The sequence below is a fragment of the Mytilus edulis genome, chromosome 4, assembly GCF_963676685.1.
Source record: "Mytilus edulis chromosome 4, xbMytEdul2.2, whole genome shotgun sequence".
Classification (NCBI taxonomy): domain Eukaryota; kingdom Metazoa; phylum Mollusca; class Bivalvia; order Mytilida; family Mytilidae; genus Mytilus; species Mytilus edulis.
In genome coordinates this window covers 13,534,590-13,551,782 of record NC_092347.1, presented here as the reverse complement: position 1 = coordinate 13,551,782, position 17,193 = coordinate 13,534,590, and the positions used below count along the sequence as shown (strand labels likewise).

Here is a 17,193-nt window from a genome sequence, read left to right as displayed (position 1 = left end):
ATATACTACGTTGAACTGTTGTATAGTATGGTTGATATACTACGTTGAACTGTGGTATAGTATAGTTCATAAACATGTACTACGTTGAACTGTTGTAAGTATGGTTGATCTACTACGTTCAATTGATATGGTTGAATTTAAAAACCTATGTAATTTCAGAACTTGTTTTAAGTGTGAATTTTTTGTCATGGATTGATAAATTTTGTTTGGCGATGCTCACAAACGGAGTTTGCTAGCATTTGGCTGAATTTATCACAGTTGGCGTCTGGTAGCCCAGTTGCCATTTGGAGAAAACATATGATGGTTGCCCTTCAATGTTTTTATCTTGGACATTAATGAGAAATTGTCGATGAATGCAAATTCGTTGGCCGGTTGATACATAGTTGAACTGTCCTAATAAATCCATGACAAAAAATTGCCAAAATTCAAACTTACTATTTGTTGTTTTTTATTATGATCATATATTAGTTTGTCTTACAATTTGTTCACATTTGTATAACGAAGGTAATCTGGAGTCGTTGGAAATATTACGAGGGATTTCAACGAATTTGGGTTATCTTTTATCTGGTATATCGTATTCCTAAATTGACGTCTGTTGGTTTCTTTCGAATCTTTAATAATTCCTAATCTTTCTCAATATTTGAGAAATAAGCAAAAAATAAATTACTTGTAATTGATATTATAAAAGTAAAAAACTTATAAATGCACCTCTATTTTCTTAATCATTTTAATCTTCTTTTGTATATCTTTAGTTTCTTAAATCTATATTCTATTTTTTTATTAAAATTCTAATTTATATTATTTTGATTTTTAATCGATCAATATGGTTATTTACTCACTGCCATTATTGTTCATGTGCGATAAATTAGTAAAAATAAGTACATGATATCAAACATGTTGTTTTGAAATGATTTATCATAATTATAATATTAAACAGCTGACTGGAGACTATATGATTTAACGTAAGGCCTCTAAATCAATATAAGAGTTTATTACCTAGAATATTAATATTCTCTTTATGAGTTAACTGTTTAAGGCATTCTTAGAATATTAATACTTTTTATCTGAGTTAACTATTTGACGCATTATTCTAGTCAGCTATGATGTAAACATGTATTCTAGTTGCCATTGTTTTTGTGCATGTGTTGTGTTGTTTGAATGTAATATATTGTACCTTGTTTTTTGGAGAGGGCTCACAACGGCTTTATCTGTTGCCCAATACAATTTAATTTATTTGAATAAAGTATATGACGGAGCTCGTACTCATACATCCGGTGATTGTGTCATTGTTCTATGATAATTTTTGTATTCTTGTATTTCATTTTGGTTAATTTGCTTTTTCTATTTGTCGTTTTGTATTTCTTTTGTCCCATATGACGTGCTTCTGTACTTATATGTATACAATATAAGGTCAATGAAAGAAAAATATAAACTTTTTTGTATGAGGCTGAAAAACTGGGGAAGGGCGAGGTTCCACAGTTTTGCACCGAGTACAAAAACGTTTATATTTTTATGACATTGACCTAATATTGTTTTTATACTGCAACTTAAACAAATACATTGATAGCTTTTTAAATAGTAACACAAATGTCAAACGTATTTTCATCCCTTAATGAACCCCTGATTGTGGAGAAAGTGTTCTATGATGAAATTGACATTATACAAAATATAGCTATGTTACTATATTTAGAAAATAAAAACAACTAGTTGCAGTATAAATCACGTCATTGTGTTATTGTGCCCTTGTAAATGTTGTCTGTACATATTTTTAATTGCTCTATTTCTATAGTGATTAAGATAAAAAAAAAAATCTTATATGATTTGCATATCTAAAAATACTTGAACTGGATTGGTCAGTTAGAATTTTTCTCTTGGTTTACACTTCGATAAACCATGTTTCCAAAACTAATTTCGTAATATATTCATAAGCGATACACATGTTTGCAGGGATTCCGGGATTTTCAGAGAATTGAGAAATTAAAAAAACAAATGCAGAACAGTTGTTTCTCTTTTAATGCATAATTATATAATAACAGAGAAATAAAATAAATGCACTAAAGCTTGCAAAATGTATAAAATTAAAATCAAAATAAAATTCCGTGAAATTTCATGAATATTTTGGCGAATTTACGTCATGGCAAAACACGACGTCATATGGTAATTATAGTAGCCTTTACACAACAATATGTTAATTAAAAATCGTGAATATCGTTCACACATTGTTATCAATATAATGGCATTTTATGCACCTGCCATACAAGTGACAGGCTTAAACACCAGTTTTAATCCACCATTTTTACATAAGAAAATGCCTGTACCAAGTTAGAATTATGACAGTAGTTGTCCATTCATTTAATGTGTTTAAGCTTTTGATTTTGCTATTTTATTAGGGACTGTTCGTTTTGAATTTTCCTCGAAGTTTAGTATTTTTGTGAATTTACTTCGCGGAAAAAATAGCAGAATGGTTCTGTTGCTCAAATAACACCCGTCGTTTTGCTAGAAATCCCTGAAAACACGTCCACAATTCACTTTTAGTTATAGTCACAAATGGAGAAATGGAGTGCTCTGTTGAGTGACAAACAGTTCAGCACCAAAGACACTGACTCAATGATATTAATATAAACTCAAAAAAAGTACACGTGTTTTCAGGAGAAATAATCACCATCTACGTTCGATAGCAAATTAAATGCAAAAGCTAGAGTCTTAAATAAGAATGACTTGTATTATTTGAATTGCACTACCACAGAATAGCTGGTTAATGAGAGGAATTTTAGATTGGACAGAAACAGTAACTGAATCCAGAAAGCATGATTTTCATTTCAAAATCGCTTGTCTCATCCTGGACTCGAATCTGGGATATTTAAGTTACTTGGCAGCGCGTTGACTGACTGAGCTAAAGAAACTATGTCTGTTAACGCGCTGCATTGTAACACATTGATTCCTGGGTACATTTGGCGCCCAACTCATGTGTTTCATTTGCATATACCTAACCCAAGTCAAAGGGTAAAATCCTTCATTTTAAATTACCGTCTTTGAAGTTATGTTGACTTGTGTCTTCCAAATATGATTGAAAAACTCGGATTGACTGTGCATATGGTATGTCAAATATTACAAACTTTCAATCAACTGTCTGGTATTTCATCCATTTTTAAAATAGGATAAAGGCTGGTGACATTTTGACTGGCCTAACATAACGTTTTTGATTCCATGTATTTTTTTAAAGTTAAAAAAAAAACAATAATCCAATGTGTCGAGACTTATATACATTTTGTACACGTAACAAACGCTTATGGTTACATTTGATTTTCCACAGGGTACTTAAAATTTTATTTCTAAAAGAAAAAAAAACAACTAGAAAACAAGGAAAAGTAGTTCCCGTTACCAAAGATTCATGTATTTTATCACAGTAACTAAACCGTTATTTGTGAAAAAAATACTATTATGAATGGTTCTTTAGTAAAGTACAATGAAAATATGTTCTATCGTTAAACATTGAAATATTTGTTTAACTACATGGTAAAGCTTTATAATAAAAAGAATCTAACCCCTAATCATACAACAAGAAGCCACATTAGTGATACAAAATGTCCGAATAACATAATTATTAATAAGAAGCTATTGATCAACAAATTTCTTAATAAGAACAAAAAAGGTATGAAATAAATAATCTACTCTAAACATAAAAGGAAATCAAAGTTTTTGTTGGGGTGTATTGATATTTGTGTGTGAATGATGTGCTAACATATAAATAGTTTTAACTTTCTATCATTTTATTTCCCCAACAATGAATTTATTGCAATGGTCGTATCATCATTGTCGTCTCCTTCAGTGAGTAGTGGTAGCCTTTCCATGATTTCCAATTCACACCGTCAGCATAGGATGTATGATTCCCAGCATGGTAAAGTCCATTCAAATTTGAACTATGACAGCTTCCGTACCACCATCCGCTTTTATAATTTAAAGCACAATTTCCACCACTAGAGTCATTATCTTGATCTTTCGTACTAAACTTCCTGTTACTATGATGCCTAAGGGAGTCTCCTATAAATTTAGTGAAAATTGAATAATTCATAAAATTTATATGAACAGTAAACATCAACTTTTTACAAAAATAACATATATTTTAATTCTAATTAACGCATGATACAAAATTGATATTTATCAGTGAATTTAATTTTTAGTATCAACAAGATGCTGTCAAAGTGACTTTTTTTAAACTATATTTTTATGTCATGACATTTTTCAATATAACAAGTACCATAATCAACAATATCGAACTTGATCTCCATTTTATTTTGTTATCAGTAACAACATATTAAAAATTTGGAAAGCTTAGTATTGGTTAAACAGTTCATGAGTTACAACACGGACACGACTGGAAACACAATTTTTCAATCTTTCAAGAACCATTTCTCCTAAACGGTGAAACTGAAAGTCGCCAATATTGAGCTTGACCCCATTTTGTTATCAGTAACACTACATATTGCAATTTGAAATAGTTTCGGTTGAACGATTAACAGTTAAATTCATGGACACTGTTTGGCATCCGCCCATCGCCTACGTTTTTGAATAATTGCATTAAAAAACTTTCATCAAGCAAGTATTGACTACTTGTACATGCACTTGTTTCAGAATAAATATTCCTATATACCTTAGGACATTTTTTGTCTAAGACAAGTGCCTAAGACTACGTGTTTATGAAGTGAAATGCACATAACATTGTTTCCGGTCGACATACATTAAAGGATAAATGACTTCGAGAAAGAGAGAAAGGCGTATATGAAGAAAAGTTAAAAAAATATTTTTGGTAATTTCTGTCGTTACATTGATTTCCTATATCAAAACATATTTATTTATCCATACAGTTTGTATATTTCTAATGTATTCAAATTATCATATGGGAATATACCGAATAGATATACAATATGGAAAATAAAGCTGAATAGAATAAATTTCAATATTTACAATTATAAAGGAAAAATATATATAAATATTGCTCACCGACATTTCCAGTAAAATAAGATGCCGAAAATGTCATCTTAAATTTAGAAGCTTCATTGTCCACACGAAAGTCGCTATATCTAGCATATCCATTTTCATTTTCAAAAGTCTTCATTCTTATCAAGAGTTCATATTTTGCCTGGGATGTCAAGATATGGAGTTTGGCATTACCTGAAGTAGAGTTTCAAATTTATGGAAAGTATAGTTTAGGTAAGGTTTATCGATATAAAATATAAATGTGATAGCATTTTGATATTAATTGTCTTTGACAATAATTTAGTTTATATTTCATGCATCTGCATGTACGTAAACCTGGGATAAAACTTCCAGAGGCGGAGTTTACCATGGTATTTTTTTTCTCTTTTTAAATTTTCCCTTCCAAACTTTAGTTTCGATGGTACCCGATGAAGGTTATTCCGGACAAACGTGTCATAAGTCCAAAAATCAGTATCATAAGTTTTCCAAATATTCAATGTATGTTCTGCGGAAGTATAAACAGGATAAGTACCTACCGAGCCAATGTTCACCCTGAAGAGTCCCGAATCCCTCTTTATAATCTCGCCAGCCTCTGAAAAAGTATTCTTCACCATTAAGTCTGCGTTGGAACACCTGGACAGTCAAATAATAAGAAAAACTGTTCATATCTTTTTTTGTCACTCTAAGGAAAATGTCAAATCAGATATTGTACATAATAAGATTTATATTAATCTAATAAGAAACAAATACTTTAATAAAATTAAAACAAATACTAAAAACAAAAGGATTTAAAAAATAAAATAATACTCACTGTCCAACCTCCGTCCACATTTTCCGAATCCATATCACAGTAAACATTAAAGCCACTCTGTCCTGATCCTTCAGGGTATATCTTATACACACCACTTCCACGTTTGATATCAATGTCACCACAATCTAAAGGGCGATTATCTGAAATATTATGAATTATTAATCGGCGTATACCGTAAAATAGCTTTACATTGTTAGGTTTGCATTTATAGCAAACTAAAACACTCAAAAACAGAAAAATAACAACTAAAAATAGAAGAGACTGCTATGTTTATAACGAATACCATAACAACAGCAGTGACGCTTGCAAGATTGGACCATCTGAATTTACCAGAGCCAATCAACAACATCATTTACACCAGAAATTGGCATTAGTTGAGACCATAAATAAGAGGCAACAGTTTAGATATAAATAAAAGAAGATTTGGTATGTTTTCAAATGAGACAACTCTCCAAAAGAGACCAAATGATACAGAAATTAACAACTCTGAACTATAGATAACCGTACAACTATTAGTAAAACCCATACCGCATAATCAGCTATAAGAAATCAATTCAAACGAGAAAATTAACGGTCTGATTTGTGTACAAAATAATGATTGTAGAAAAGACAGGAAAAGAGAAAAAGACTATCAATGTGTGAGTCATCCCGAAAGTCAAGAATAATTTTGTTTAGAAAATGGATTTTACACTTTTTTAAATTATCATGAAACTGAGGGAAAAAATTGAATTCGGATCCAAAATATGGTTTTCAAATGTTAACTAATCAATAGATATGACAATCTACTTTTAACAAAACAATGATTGGTACTTACTGTCAACCGCATATACGAGTATATCTAATATACTGAGGAATACTACACATGTCGAGGTAATAGACATTTTGATGATGTTGATCTAGTTCCTTTGCTTATTATACAACACACTGAATCAGGAAAATACAAAGTTAAAATAACAAATTGCGAAGATTTAATGTAACGACGGAAAACATGTGATTAGTTTCCTTGTACCGGGAAACAATATTCGTATTTGTTTGTTTTTTTATTTTTTTCTGTCAGGTTTTTTTTTTTGCATATTCGTTGTGGTATCTTAGCGGTGACGTACATTTGGTTTCGTGTTTGCCCTTTACATGTAAATAGAACAAATCTGTCTCATTCTTTTTTGGCAAACTTGAATGATCGTATCTAAATTGATTGTTTTTATCAAGAATTCTCTATTTTGTTGACATTGATCCTCAGCTACCGTCTTCATCTTCGTTTAACTGCTGTTTAATGATGCTGAAATGAAGATCGAAATTTCAAGAAAAAAATATGTTTCTTGAATTTTTTTTTAACATTTCTAGCCATTATTGCCTGTTCAGCAGTGTCTTGTGCTTTACAGATAATTATGTTATTGTAGAAAGAAAGCATCTTGTATGTTTTCCCATTTTCTCCGGAGGTGACACACTCGCAGATTTTGATTTCGTTCCGAAATGAATTTTCTTTCTTAGTTTATTGCATTCAACCGACGACTTTTACTCGTTTTCATTTTTTCGTATTGAACACTCGCAGTTACTTTTATCTTTAGAAATCGAATAAAAATATAGGAAGAGCTCAACTTTCAGAATATGTTTGGGGTGTAAGATTTTCTCTTTTTAGTGATTTTCAAAATAATTGATAAAACTTTACCCCTAGGATCTATTTTGGACATGTTGGCCATTTTAGTTGGCAGGCTGAATCATCGGACACATTATTAACTTAACGTGTAACGGATGGTTGTTGCCAAATTCGGTTCTATTTTGCAAAGTAGTTTAGAGAAGATTTTTGTAAAAGTTAATAGATGACGACGACGCGGGACGTCAAGTGATGAGATCAGCTCACTTGACAATTTGGATCAATGTAATAGAAATATTTAAAAATCACAAATATTTCAAATGTTATGCACAATTTAATATGCATAACTTGTGCTTTGTTGAATTTGATGAAATTGACGTTGCTCGGTATTTTACATCACGCAATTGCGTTATTGTGCTGTGGTAATTGTTTGTATTCTTTCGTTTTTGCATGTGTGGTTTGTCTATAGGTGTCTACATTCCATTTTGTCTTTTCTTTGTTTACATAGTTTTTTGTTTAACATAGTAATTTAGATTATACCATAATGTTGACAACTGTACCCCAATTTTTACCATTATATTAAAAAGAAGATGTGGTATGATTGCCAATGACAACTGTCCACAAGAGACACCTATTATGTGTGTTTATTTTGCTCACACATTGTTGTCAATATAATGGAGTTTTATTGGACTGTCATATAAGTGAATAAAAAACAAAACGGACGACCTCTGAAGAGAGTTACCTGGAATATAATTCCGAAAGAACTCGAAACATTGTACACGTAGCACGTAATCAATGTAAGGTCGGAAATGTGATCCATACTATAAACGGGTGGATATTTGGATCAATATACATATAATTTATTTTGATCACACATTTTTGTCAATATAATGGAGTTTTATTGGACTGTCATATAAGTGAACGGTTGAGCAACATATTAAACCAGGAATTATCCAATATTTTTCCATATGGAAATACCAAATAAGTGTTAAACTAATATTCACGGTTCATTGAATATGCATTATTTTCCTGTTTTAAATTATTTCGATTTCTAAATATAATGATTGCACACCATCAACAGATGTTCAATATAAAAAACAATTCTATAGATATAAGTTTTGGGATCTAAAATATTTGAACACTGCACATCAATTTTTTTTTTTTTTTTAATAAAGTATATTTCAACATTGCGCATACTGGTCAGATTTAATTAGTTTATGACTTATTTGTTTGATTGAATTCCAAATCATTATCGACACATTTTCTATGTTCCTATTTCATATTTTATTTCGACGATATACATTTATAGATCGTTTGTGCATGAGGAGTAATATCTGAAGTGCGTCTTTCTACTTTGTAGGCAAGTTAAAACACGAAATTTTAGAGTAGGTTTACTTTCTGTTTCCATTGACAGCATTCAAATATTACTAGTATTAAAAAACAAAACGCTACTCATATCCATACAGCAGGCCTTTTTACATCTGAGCATAGTTTTATGTGGAAGTAGCACTAACAAATATTTTTTAACCTGTTACCATTTGATGGCTATTATTCGTTTGTTTCTCTTTCCTATATTTTCTCCCATTTATCTGTTTATTTATTTTAACCCTGTCGTGTAATGTTGTCATTTTAATGTTAAAATTAACACTGACATTAAAGCGGGAGGTTTGGCATGCCACAAAACTAGGTGCAACCCACCATTTTTTCAAAAGTAAAAAAAGTGTAAAAGTGAAGAAGGTTTTCTGTAATGCTAATTCTTATCTTCTAGTTTCTAGGGAATATTATGTGTTGGTTTTGAGTGTACAACACGGGAGTTAATCCTCAAAAGGTGAATTATTGACGTCAATAAGAACCACCGCACCACAACAATAAAAACGTACATAGTGCAGCTTACATCATGATGATTAGTTACCAGAACAAAGAAACACAAAGGCACATTATATTAGCAGTTTCACGTTGTGCTCGCAACTTCAAATGCTAGCTCAGGGATACTTGATACTAAGTAAACGAAAATAAAAAAAAACAAAATCCCCAGCTGTGAAAAGTAAAGTCACAAAAGTACTGAACCCCGAGGAAAATTCAAAACGAAAAGTCCTTAAGGTCAAGGATCAGTAAATGAACTAGTCCATAGATTTTTTTTAAATTTAGAACTTGATTAGATATTGAAAATATACATCAGAAAATGTAAAAAAAAGTATATGTCACCGACTTCGTTTTCGAGAAAAAATCATTTTTAAATGGTTCGAGAGGGTACTAAATTACATTGAATATATAGGGGGAATCTGTATTTTTCTTCTACAATTTTCTGTTTCCGGTATAAATCACGTAAACCGCTCCATAGATTTTTTTTTTTAAATTAACATTTTCTTCCTCTTTGTCTTACGAATTTGATGATGTTAAAAAAAAATATGGTCACCGACTTCGTTTTCCCTGTAGAAGCGACGCAAACTCAAGATTTTGGCAAAAAAAAAACCATCAAAATTCGTGACGTCGTTATTTTTATTACATAACGTCAAGTTATCATGCTAATTATTTCCAACGTTCTTCGTGTTGATTATGCACGATTAATATGTGTTTCGTATTGATAGATTCTTTTTATCTGGATAATTATCATTAATTTTTATTTTGTATTTCCGATATTCTTTATTCTTTATATTTAGGCACCCCATTATGCTCTTTTTCTTTTTTCTTTTTTTTTTTGCCTTTTATTCTGCAATTTTTGCCCATTATTCTGTATTCCGTTAACCTCAATCAGACCCTCTTTTATGCCCGCGTCACACTGTCCCGATTTTTATTTACGATGGACACCCGAATGCGAAGATTGTAAGTTCGTACGAAGTTGGTCCCGATCTCGTTAAAATACCAAAAAGTGACCGAAGCAAGTACGATTAATAACGAAGTCTATACGATGGTGCCGAAATTATATACGATAGCAAAAGATGGACATACGAAGGTTAACCGAAGACGGGTATTTAAGCTTCATATCTCAGCCGAAGCCTACACGATGGATAACGAAGGCTACACGATGGATTACGAAGGCTACACGATGGATTACGATGATGGCGCGATGGCCATACGATGTCTAAAAGACGTCGTGTACAGCTTACGGTGCATTTAAAGTATATGCCGTAGGCATCACGCGTTTTAAATTGTGAATGGAGTTACTCGTTAAGAATATCTTAAGCGCTATTGACTTTAAAGTTTAAAGGTCAAGGTCACAGTGGCAGTTGTAATACAAGGCAATATCACCCTTGTGGACACTCTAAAACCAATATGCTTCAAAAGATTTTAACCACATTTGGTATATTGTTCCTCCTTGTAATGATATGACATTTTTTACGTTCAAGGCCAAAGGTCAAGGTCATTCAGATGGACTTGTTTTTTCTCCTTGAAATAGCATAATACCGTGACTGGAAATTGGTTGCTCATTTTCTTACCTGCTGGTTCTAAAGACAATATTAAAGGTATTTCCAGTTACTGAATGTTTTGGTTGATTTCTAAAAAAATAGTTTATGTATCAAATATGCATATTCAATTTACCATTTTCTGCATGTGTCATATACAAATAGAGTGTCCATATTTGTCCCCAATATGTTACATACGAGGGGATGCCAGTCTCGGCTGGCTTGTAAAATATGTGCACTAGTCTGAATAATCACCCATAATTATGCCCATGTTTACTGATCTATCTTAAAGGTAAGGTAATGGGTTCGTTGATCCCTTTTATTCAAAAAGAGCTCTTTCCAGGAGAATATCATAATAATATAGACAAAAGGAAGGATGTGAGGAAAGCAACAAATGCGGCAAAATATGACATATAGAAAACAAAATGGTTATGGAGTAAACATTCGTGTGATAACAACTCAGCGATCAGACGATACATAAAATATCAGAATAATGAAGAAAAAGTTGGTTTCCCTATATACGTGTACCTGCAGTGTTGGTGTACGAGGCGCGTTTATGATTTTCATTATGTTACTTGATATGAAAAATTGACAAAAAATAATATTTTACTTGTAAAAGTAAATCCTGAGCCTGTAATAGCTGCTCTTCTTGTTCATTTGAATTAATAGAAACAACGCTGACGCCTTTCTTGTTCTCATAGAATCATATGATATGAGCCCCATGTTTTGTGAACGTCTTTCTAAACTGTCGTATTATACTGACCAGTTCATATTGCGAGTTGCACTTTAAATGTATTTTAGCGCGAAAATTAACTTATATTTAGCTGGATTGATAGCCGTCGTAGTTCCATCTTGTCGCCTTCGTACTTTTATTCGATGGCAACACGACGGAATTACGAGGTCTTCACGAAGTCGTGTTGCCATCGTAAGACCTTCGGGTAGCTTCGTGATTCATTCGTGTAGACATCGTAATGTCAAAACTGCCCGATGGAAACGATGGAAACACGAATGCAATACGATGTTTAAAGATGCATTCCCGGTGACATTACGATGGTGAAGATGGTGATACGAACTCAATACGAACCCTCAACATCGGACGCACCTTCGGGGATTTTTTAACATGTTAAAAAATTTAGAACCCTTCCCGAAGTTGTCCCCGAAGGCTAGAAAAAGTGGCCAATGGTTCTACGATGGTTAAAGATGGCACTACGAATAGCCCGATCTGGATACGATCAGTCCCGATTTTGAAAATTTCCATAATCGTGATGCCATCGGCATAAAAATCGGGACAGTGTGACGCGGGCATTATGGAACATTTTTAAAAGAAATTATACGTTATAAAAAATATGATACATGTATGTTCATTATCAATACACATGTCTAAAACAATTACTAATTCAAACAAAAATACATTGCAAGTACATGAACGCAAAAATAGTAAAAACATAAAAATAGAAATCATCAGGTTTACTGTCTACAATCTACAAGTTGACGCAATAAAAGATGTAATTGAAACTATAATTTGGTATGCCCCCGCAACTGAAAGTTGGGGGGGGGGGGGGGGGGTGTTACCCCTGTCCCTCTGTCCGCCGTCCTTCTCCTATTATAGTTAATCCGCATAACATCTACAGTTTGAATCCTAGAACGTTTTCACTTTGTTGTCTGTTAGTACATATATTGAAGGTGTGCATGTGGTCAGGGTTGTGATCTTTATTAATATTTGCTCTAATGGGAGATTGTTGAATTTTGTCACTTTTTTGGGTAACCAATTCGTAAATCTCTTAGACTATTATAGTGTAGATCATCTGTTTGCATTTTTTCTCCGTTCCGATATATGATTTGGCAAATTTTTGAAAACAACGGTTACTTTACTTTAGCAGCGGAACATGTAATAGCTCGTTTTTTGGTACTATATCACGACAGATCGAGTTCTGTCCATATACTACTGCTTAACATCGCATATATAAACAAACATTATATCAACGATTCTACAAATTATTGAAAGAGTGTCGTGCGGTTATTTATACATCTTCAAGTTAACAATTAAAACACGCAGACAAACTGACATCTTTGTAAATATTCTTTTTTGTTCTGCATAAAATTTATTGTATACAAGTCTACAAAAACGTTTTAAAAAGTTTAGTAAATAGTTATTTTTCCATAAGTGTACATGCGTATGCTCGAAGTATATATAGAATCAGTACATGATACACAACATGCGACAAAAAAGGGGGGGTAGTAATAACAGGAAACTAAATTAAACTAAGGCTTTGATCGATGTAAACTTCAATAAAACTGGAAGTTACACAAGGGGAACAGGAAAATAAGAATATATTGCATCACTTACGACAACCTTTGAATTGACCAGTGACTTTTTTTTATTTATTACTGACCAGCCACAACGAGATGATCCAACGAGTTTTTAAGGGTTTATATGAAGTGTGGACCTAAATGTTCTTTATCTTTAAATACAACGCTTATTCTGTAAAATCCTCAATAAAGAATTTTGTAAAATTCTTCTATTATTAAATGATTTCTTAATTCTGTACATGGTTCTTGTCTGTGTCAACACTGTTGTATTAAATTATTATCTTATTTTCTGTTGTTATTCTTTATAATTTTGCAAACTTGTTTGTTCAATTTTTACATTCGCCAGTATCCGTTATTCTGCAACTCCCTTTGAGATCTTATTATATGTGACAATAAATTAATGTCCTTCTCTCTCTGATTTTCGCTTTTTCTCAAGACATTGCACGGTCTTTGAAGCACGGTGTATTTTCCAGAAGATACATCGTGTAAAACATTTACAAGGAAACCAAACATACGGAGATTGAGATATAACTTAAAAACAGATGTACAAATTAATGTTTAATATGTCTACCAAAATAATCCCCCCCCCCCAAAAAAAAAAAAAGAAAACACACAAAAAAAAAAAAAAAAATATAATCGCACACAGGCTGAGAAATGACTCGTAAATGTTTGTTTTGTTATTTAGTTCATCCACACAAATGAGGGAGGGGGGAGGACCGGGATCGGAACTCCGGGATCGGGTATTTTTAAATACGGGATTTCGGAATTAATCTTTTCGGGATCCGGGAATCTTTTTTTCGAATTTCGGGATGGCGGGATTTATTTTAAATTACTTTAAATTCGGGACCTCTGGATTTCATTTTTTAAAGTCCGGGATTTCGGAATCGGGACCCTTCCTATTTTTTTAGTAGGTATATAGTAGTAGTATGATATAGAGATGATCGATATAATCTCGTTCTCGACCTTCAAGTTTTATGGGTGAAATAGAATTGATAACAGTTCTATTCTATATTTGAGATGCTACTTTCAGGGTACATTTTTATTTTTTATTCGGTTAATTTTTACCCATATATATATATATATAGAACAATTTCCTTTGAGGAGACAACCATACGAATCAATACTAGTAAGACAATTCTTTTAAGGATCCACTGAATGTTCTTTTATTAGGATAATATTCCATGTATAACTCTTTAAACCATAAACTATTTATACATGTATCTATTAAAAAGATTTGTGTTCTATTTTTAACATCGAAACTTTCAACAAAATTGCGGACGTGAAAGAAAACACCATTAGAAAAAAACAAACACGTCAGAATACAAAATGTAGCGATGGATTAATGATCGTGAGACATCATTTTTGTTTATTTTTCATTTGTTATAGTCTAAAAACTGTTGTATGAATATTAAATTATTGTTCCGACCGTAAAGAAGGTTAAACATTTAAATGTATTATAGTTTAGTGTCATCTATATGACTGACTGGGGATAAATAGGGGATATCTAGTCTTACCGTACAAGACTAAGTTTAGTATTAATGTCCCAAACTTGCACCCCATTCTGCTTATTTCCTGCTACACGATGTCTTTTCCCAGTGAATATAGCATGTATAGGTTTTTTGTATGGACAGTTTTGACATACTACGTATAGAATACAGGGGCGGATCCAGGATTTTGCAAAGTGGGGCGAAGTTTTTTAAATTCGCCGAGCGGCGCGAGGCGAACAAATTTTGGGACCTTTTTTTGGCTAAAAAACATAAAATAATTGTAAAATGCACTTTTTAAACGGTTCTTGAGGTGGGGCATGTATATTTAATAGTTGCTGTCAAGTGTAAGAGTTGGACATTTTTGATGTTGTATTCTCCCCATAAATTGTCTATCATAAAATTATAGTATGGGTCAAAAGCTATGAACTGATATATTTGATGTGGGACTTGTCAGTAAAAACAAGACATGGAAAATTCTCGCTTGTTGTATGTTAAGTTAGCATAAACTCACAGATTTCTTGTTGTAAACAAGATACACGCCGCGCTATTCGATGAATTTTACAATACGAGCGACACGAGTTAAAAAAGACAAACAAGTAATTTTTATACAAATGTTTGGTTGATATGTTTTACCCAACACAATTGAAAATTAACCAAAAGCTACGAATGAGTCTGAAATGACAACGAATTTATGAATGACGGTCGACAAATGGAGACATAAAGGCCACACCAGCAGGCAGGTTGCAGTCTGATCTTGATAAAAGTATTCGATATATCAGTTCATGCAAACCCCCGTCCCGAAAAAAATACGCCCGTTTTTTATTCATTATGTTCATTTAATGCTATATTATTCTGTTGGAAATTTTCGTTTCTATTAGCCAAAAAGTGGACAAGATTATTGTTTTCAATCTAAATACGGCCAGACTCTCAGATCTCAGACTGCCTCCTCAAACAATGGCTCGAACCTTGCACTTTAAATCTATCCAGAGCTTATACTGACTGGGGATAATTATTCAGCTATGTTATTTTAAGATAGGCGCGGGCGTTTGGGGTTAAACATAATTTCGTAGGTAAATAATTTTAATGTGGAACTTTTTTCATGAGATTATAATAGAGTATAACTTTTTTTGGTTGAATTGTGAAATAGAAGTCAATACGTTCTTGCTCACTCCTTTGTCGCTTTGAAGGTGTCATGATTTTTCATGCTCAGAATTGCAAATGTGTTCCTTTAATTTGAATTTCAAAATGACTAAGTGACGTTTTTTCGACGAACTGGTCAACTCAACCATACCGAATCACTCTACTGTGATGCGACTGCCATATAAGTGAGAGGTTTAGCGCTATAAAACCAGGTTCAATCCATCATTTTCTACATTTGAAAATGCCTGTACCAAGTCAGGAATATGACAGTTGTTGTCCATTCGTTTGATGTGTTTTATCATTTGAATTTGCCATTTGATTAGGGACTTTCCGTTTTGAACTTTCCTCGGAGTTCAGTATTTTGTAGTTTTACTTTTGAAATAATCAGTAAATACTGGCGAAAAAAAATCTGTATAAGAAAAGAATTGTCTCATAAAAATTAAATACACGGGAAATGGCAAAGTTTACGAAGTCTAGTCTAAGTCCAAGCAAAAAGGGGGGCGTACGCCTTCATGCCCCCCTCTGTATCCGCCACTACACGCAGTTACTGACAGCTTGTTCAAAGCCAATAACAACTAATAAAAAAATCAAGCATCTAAGACTAAATTCTTACCAAGATTTCTGTAAATCAGTGTTGATTGAGACCCACTGGAAAGAAATGCACCACTATTATTCTGTGTAACAGATTGTCATTGTTGCGTCAACCAGATTGATTTCTTGTTTTACTTCATTTGAATTTTAAAAGTGTAAGAAAAATTGATTTCTTGTCCAAAAATACCGTGTGTTGCACTTATAAACATTTCTTCCTGTTTTTAAAACATGCTAAATGTTTATAATTACATGATTGTGTAAATTAACATTCAAACATTAGATGAATTGCATTTATTTCAAACGTGCCAGAAAACATGCTCATATTCGAATAAGCTGACAATAATTCAAGTGAAACAGGGATGGGGATATACAAAGTACTGTAAAAGAAAAGTTAGAGTATCTATACTAATAAACGAGAAGACCTAATTTTGTGTGTCGCTTCTCTTCCTTCTACAATGAATTAATCATCATGCCTCTGTGTTCTATATAGGTATAGTCGCATTTGTCATCTTTTCTTATGATTATTCAGTTTGTGTTATTTTGGGAGGAAAACGAAAATAAAGGTGTCAGACCACCAATTAAAAATCCCTATCTGTTCAACCGAATCTTGCAATTTTCACAGCTATCTAAATATTTTACCTTAAGTTTAACTTCAAGGAAACCAGGTATATCCTGAATTGTACATGTATCACCTTTCTACATGTCAATTTTCAACCAATGTTTAAAGTCTTATATGAAATTTCTGATCTTGAAAACACAGGTACTACCATAATAACTCCCTGTTTTCTTGAAATCTTAAATTAGTGTACTATGTAGCGCATTAATCCTGAATTTTTAACGCAAACTCATAGACAAGTGAATTTTGACTCAAAATGGTTTAAC

General features: G+C 32.4%; 1 protein-coding gene across 1 annotated transcript; it reads right to left on the bottom strand.

Moving 5' to 3' along the window:
• Positions 1-3,752: 3,752 nt before the first annotated feature.
• Positions 3,753-16,384, bottom strand: LOC139519009 (fibrinogen C domain-containing protein 1-like). Its single transcript, XM_071310722.1, has 6 exons — positions 16,334-16,384; positions 6,603-6,712; positions 5,789-5,928; positions 5,514-5,610; positions 5,002-5,172; positions 3,753-4,041 (listed from the first exon to the last, which is right to left on the bottom strand). Exons 2-6 carry the CDS (start codon positions 6,667-6,669, stop codon positions 3,791-3,793), a joined length of 726 nt encoding a protein of 241 aa, XP_071166823.1. The 5' UTR covers positions 6,670-6,712; positions 16,334-16,384; the 3' UTR covers positions 3,753-3,790.
• Between the last annotated feature and the right edge of the window lie 809 nt (positions 16,385-17,193).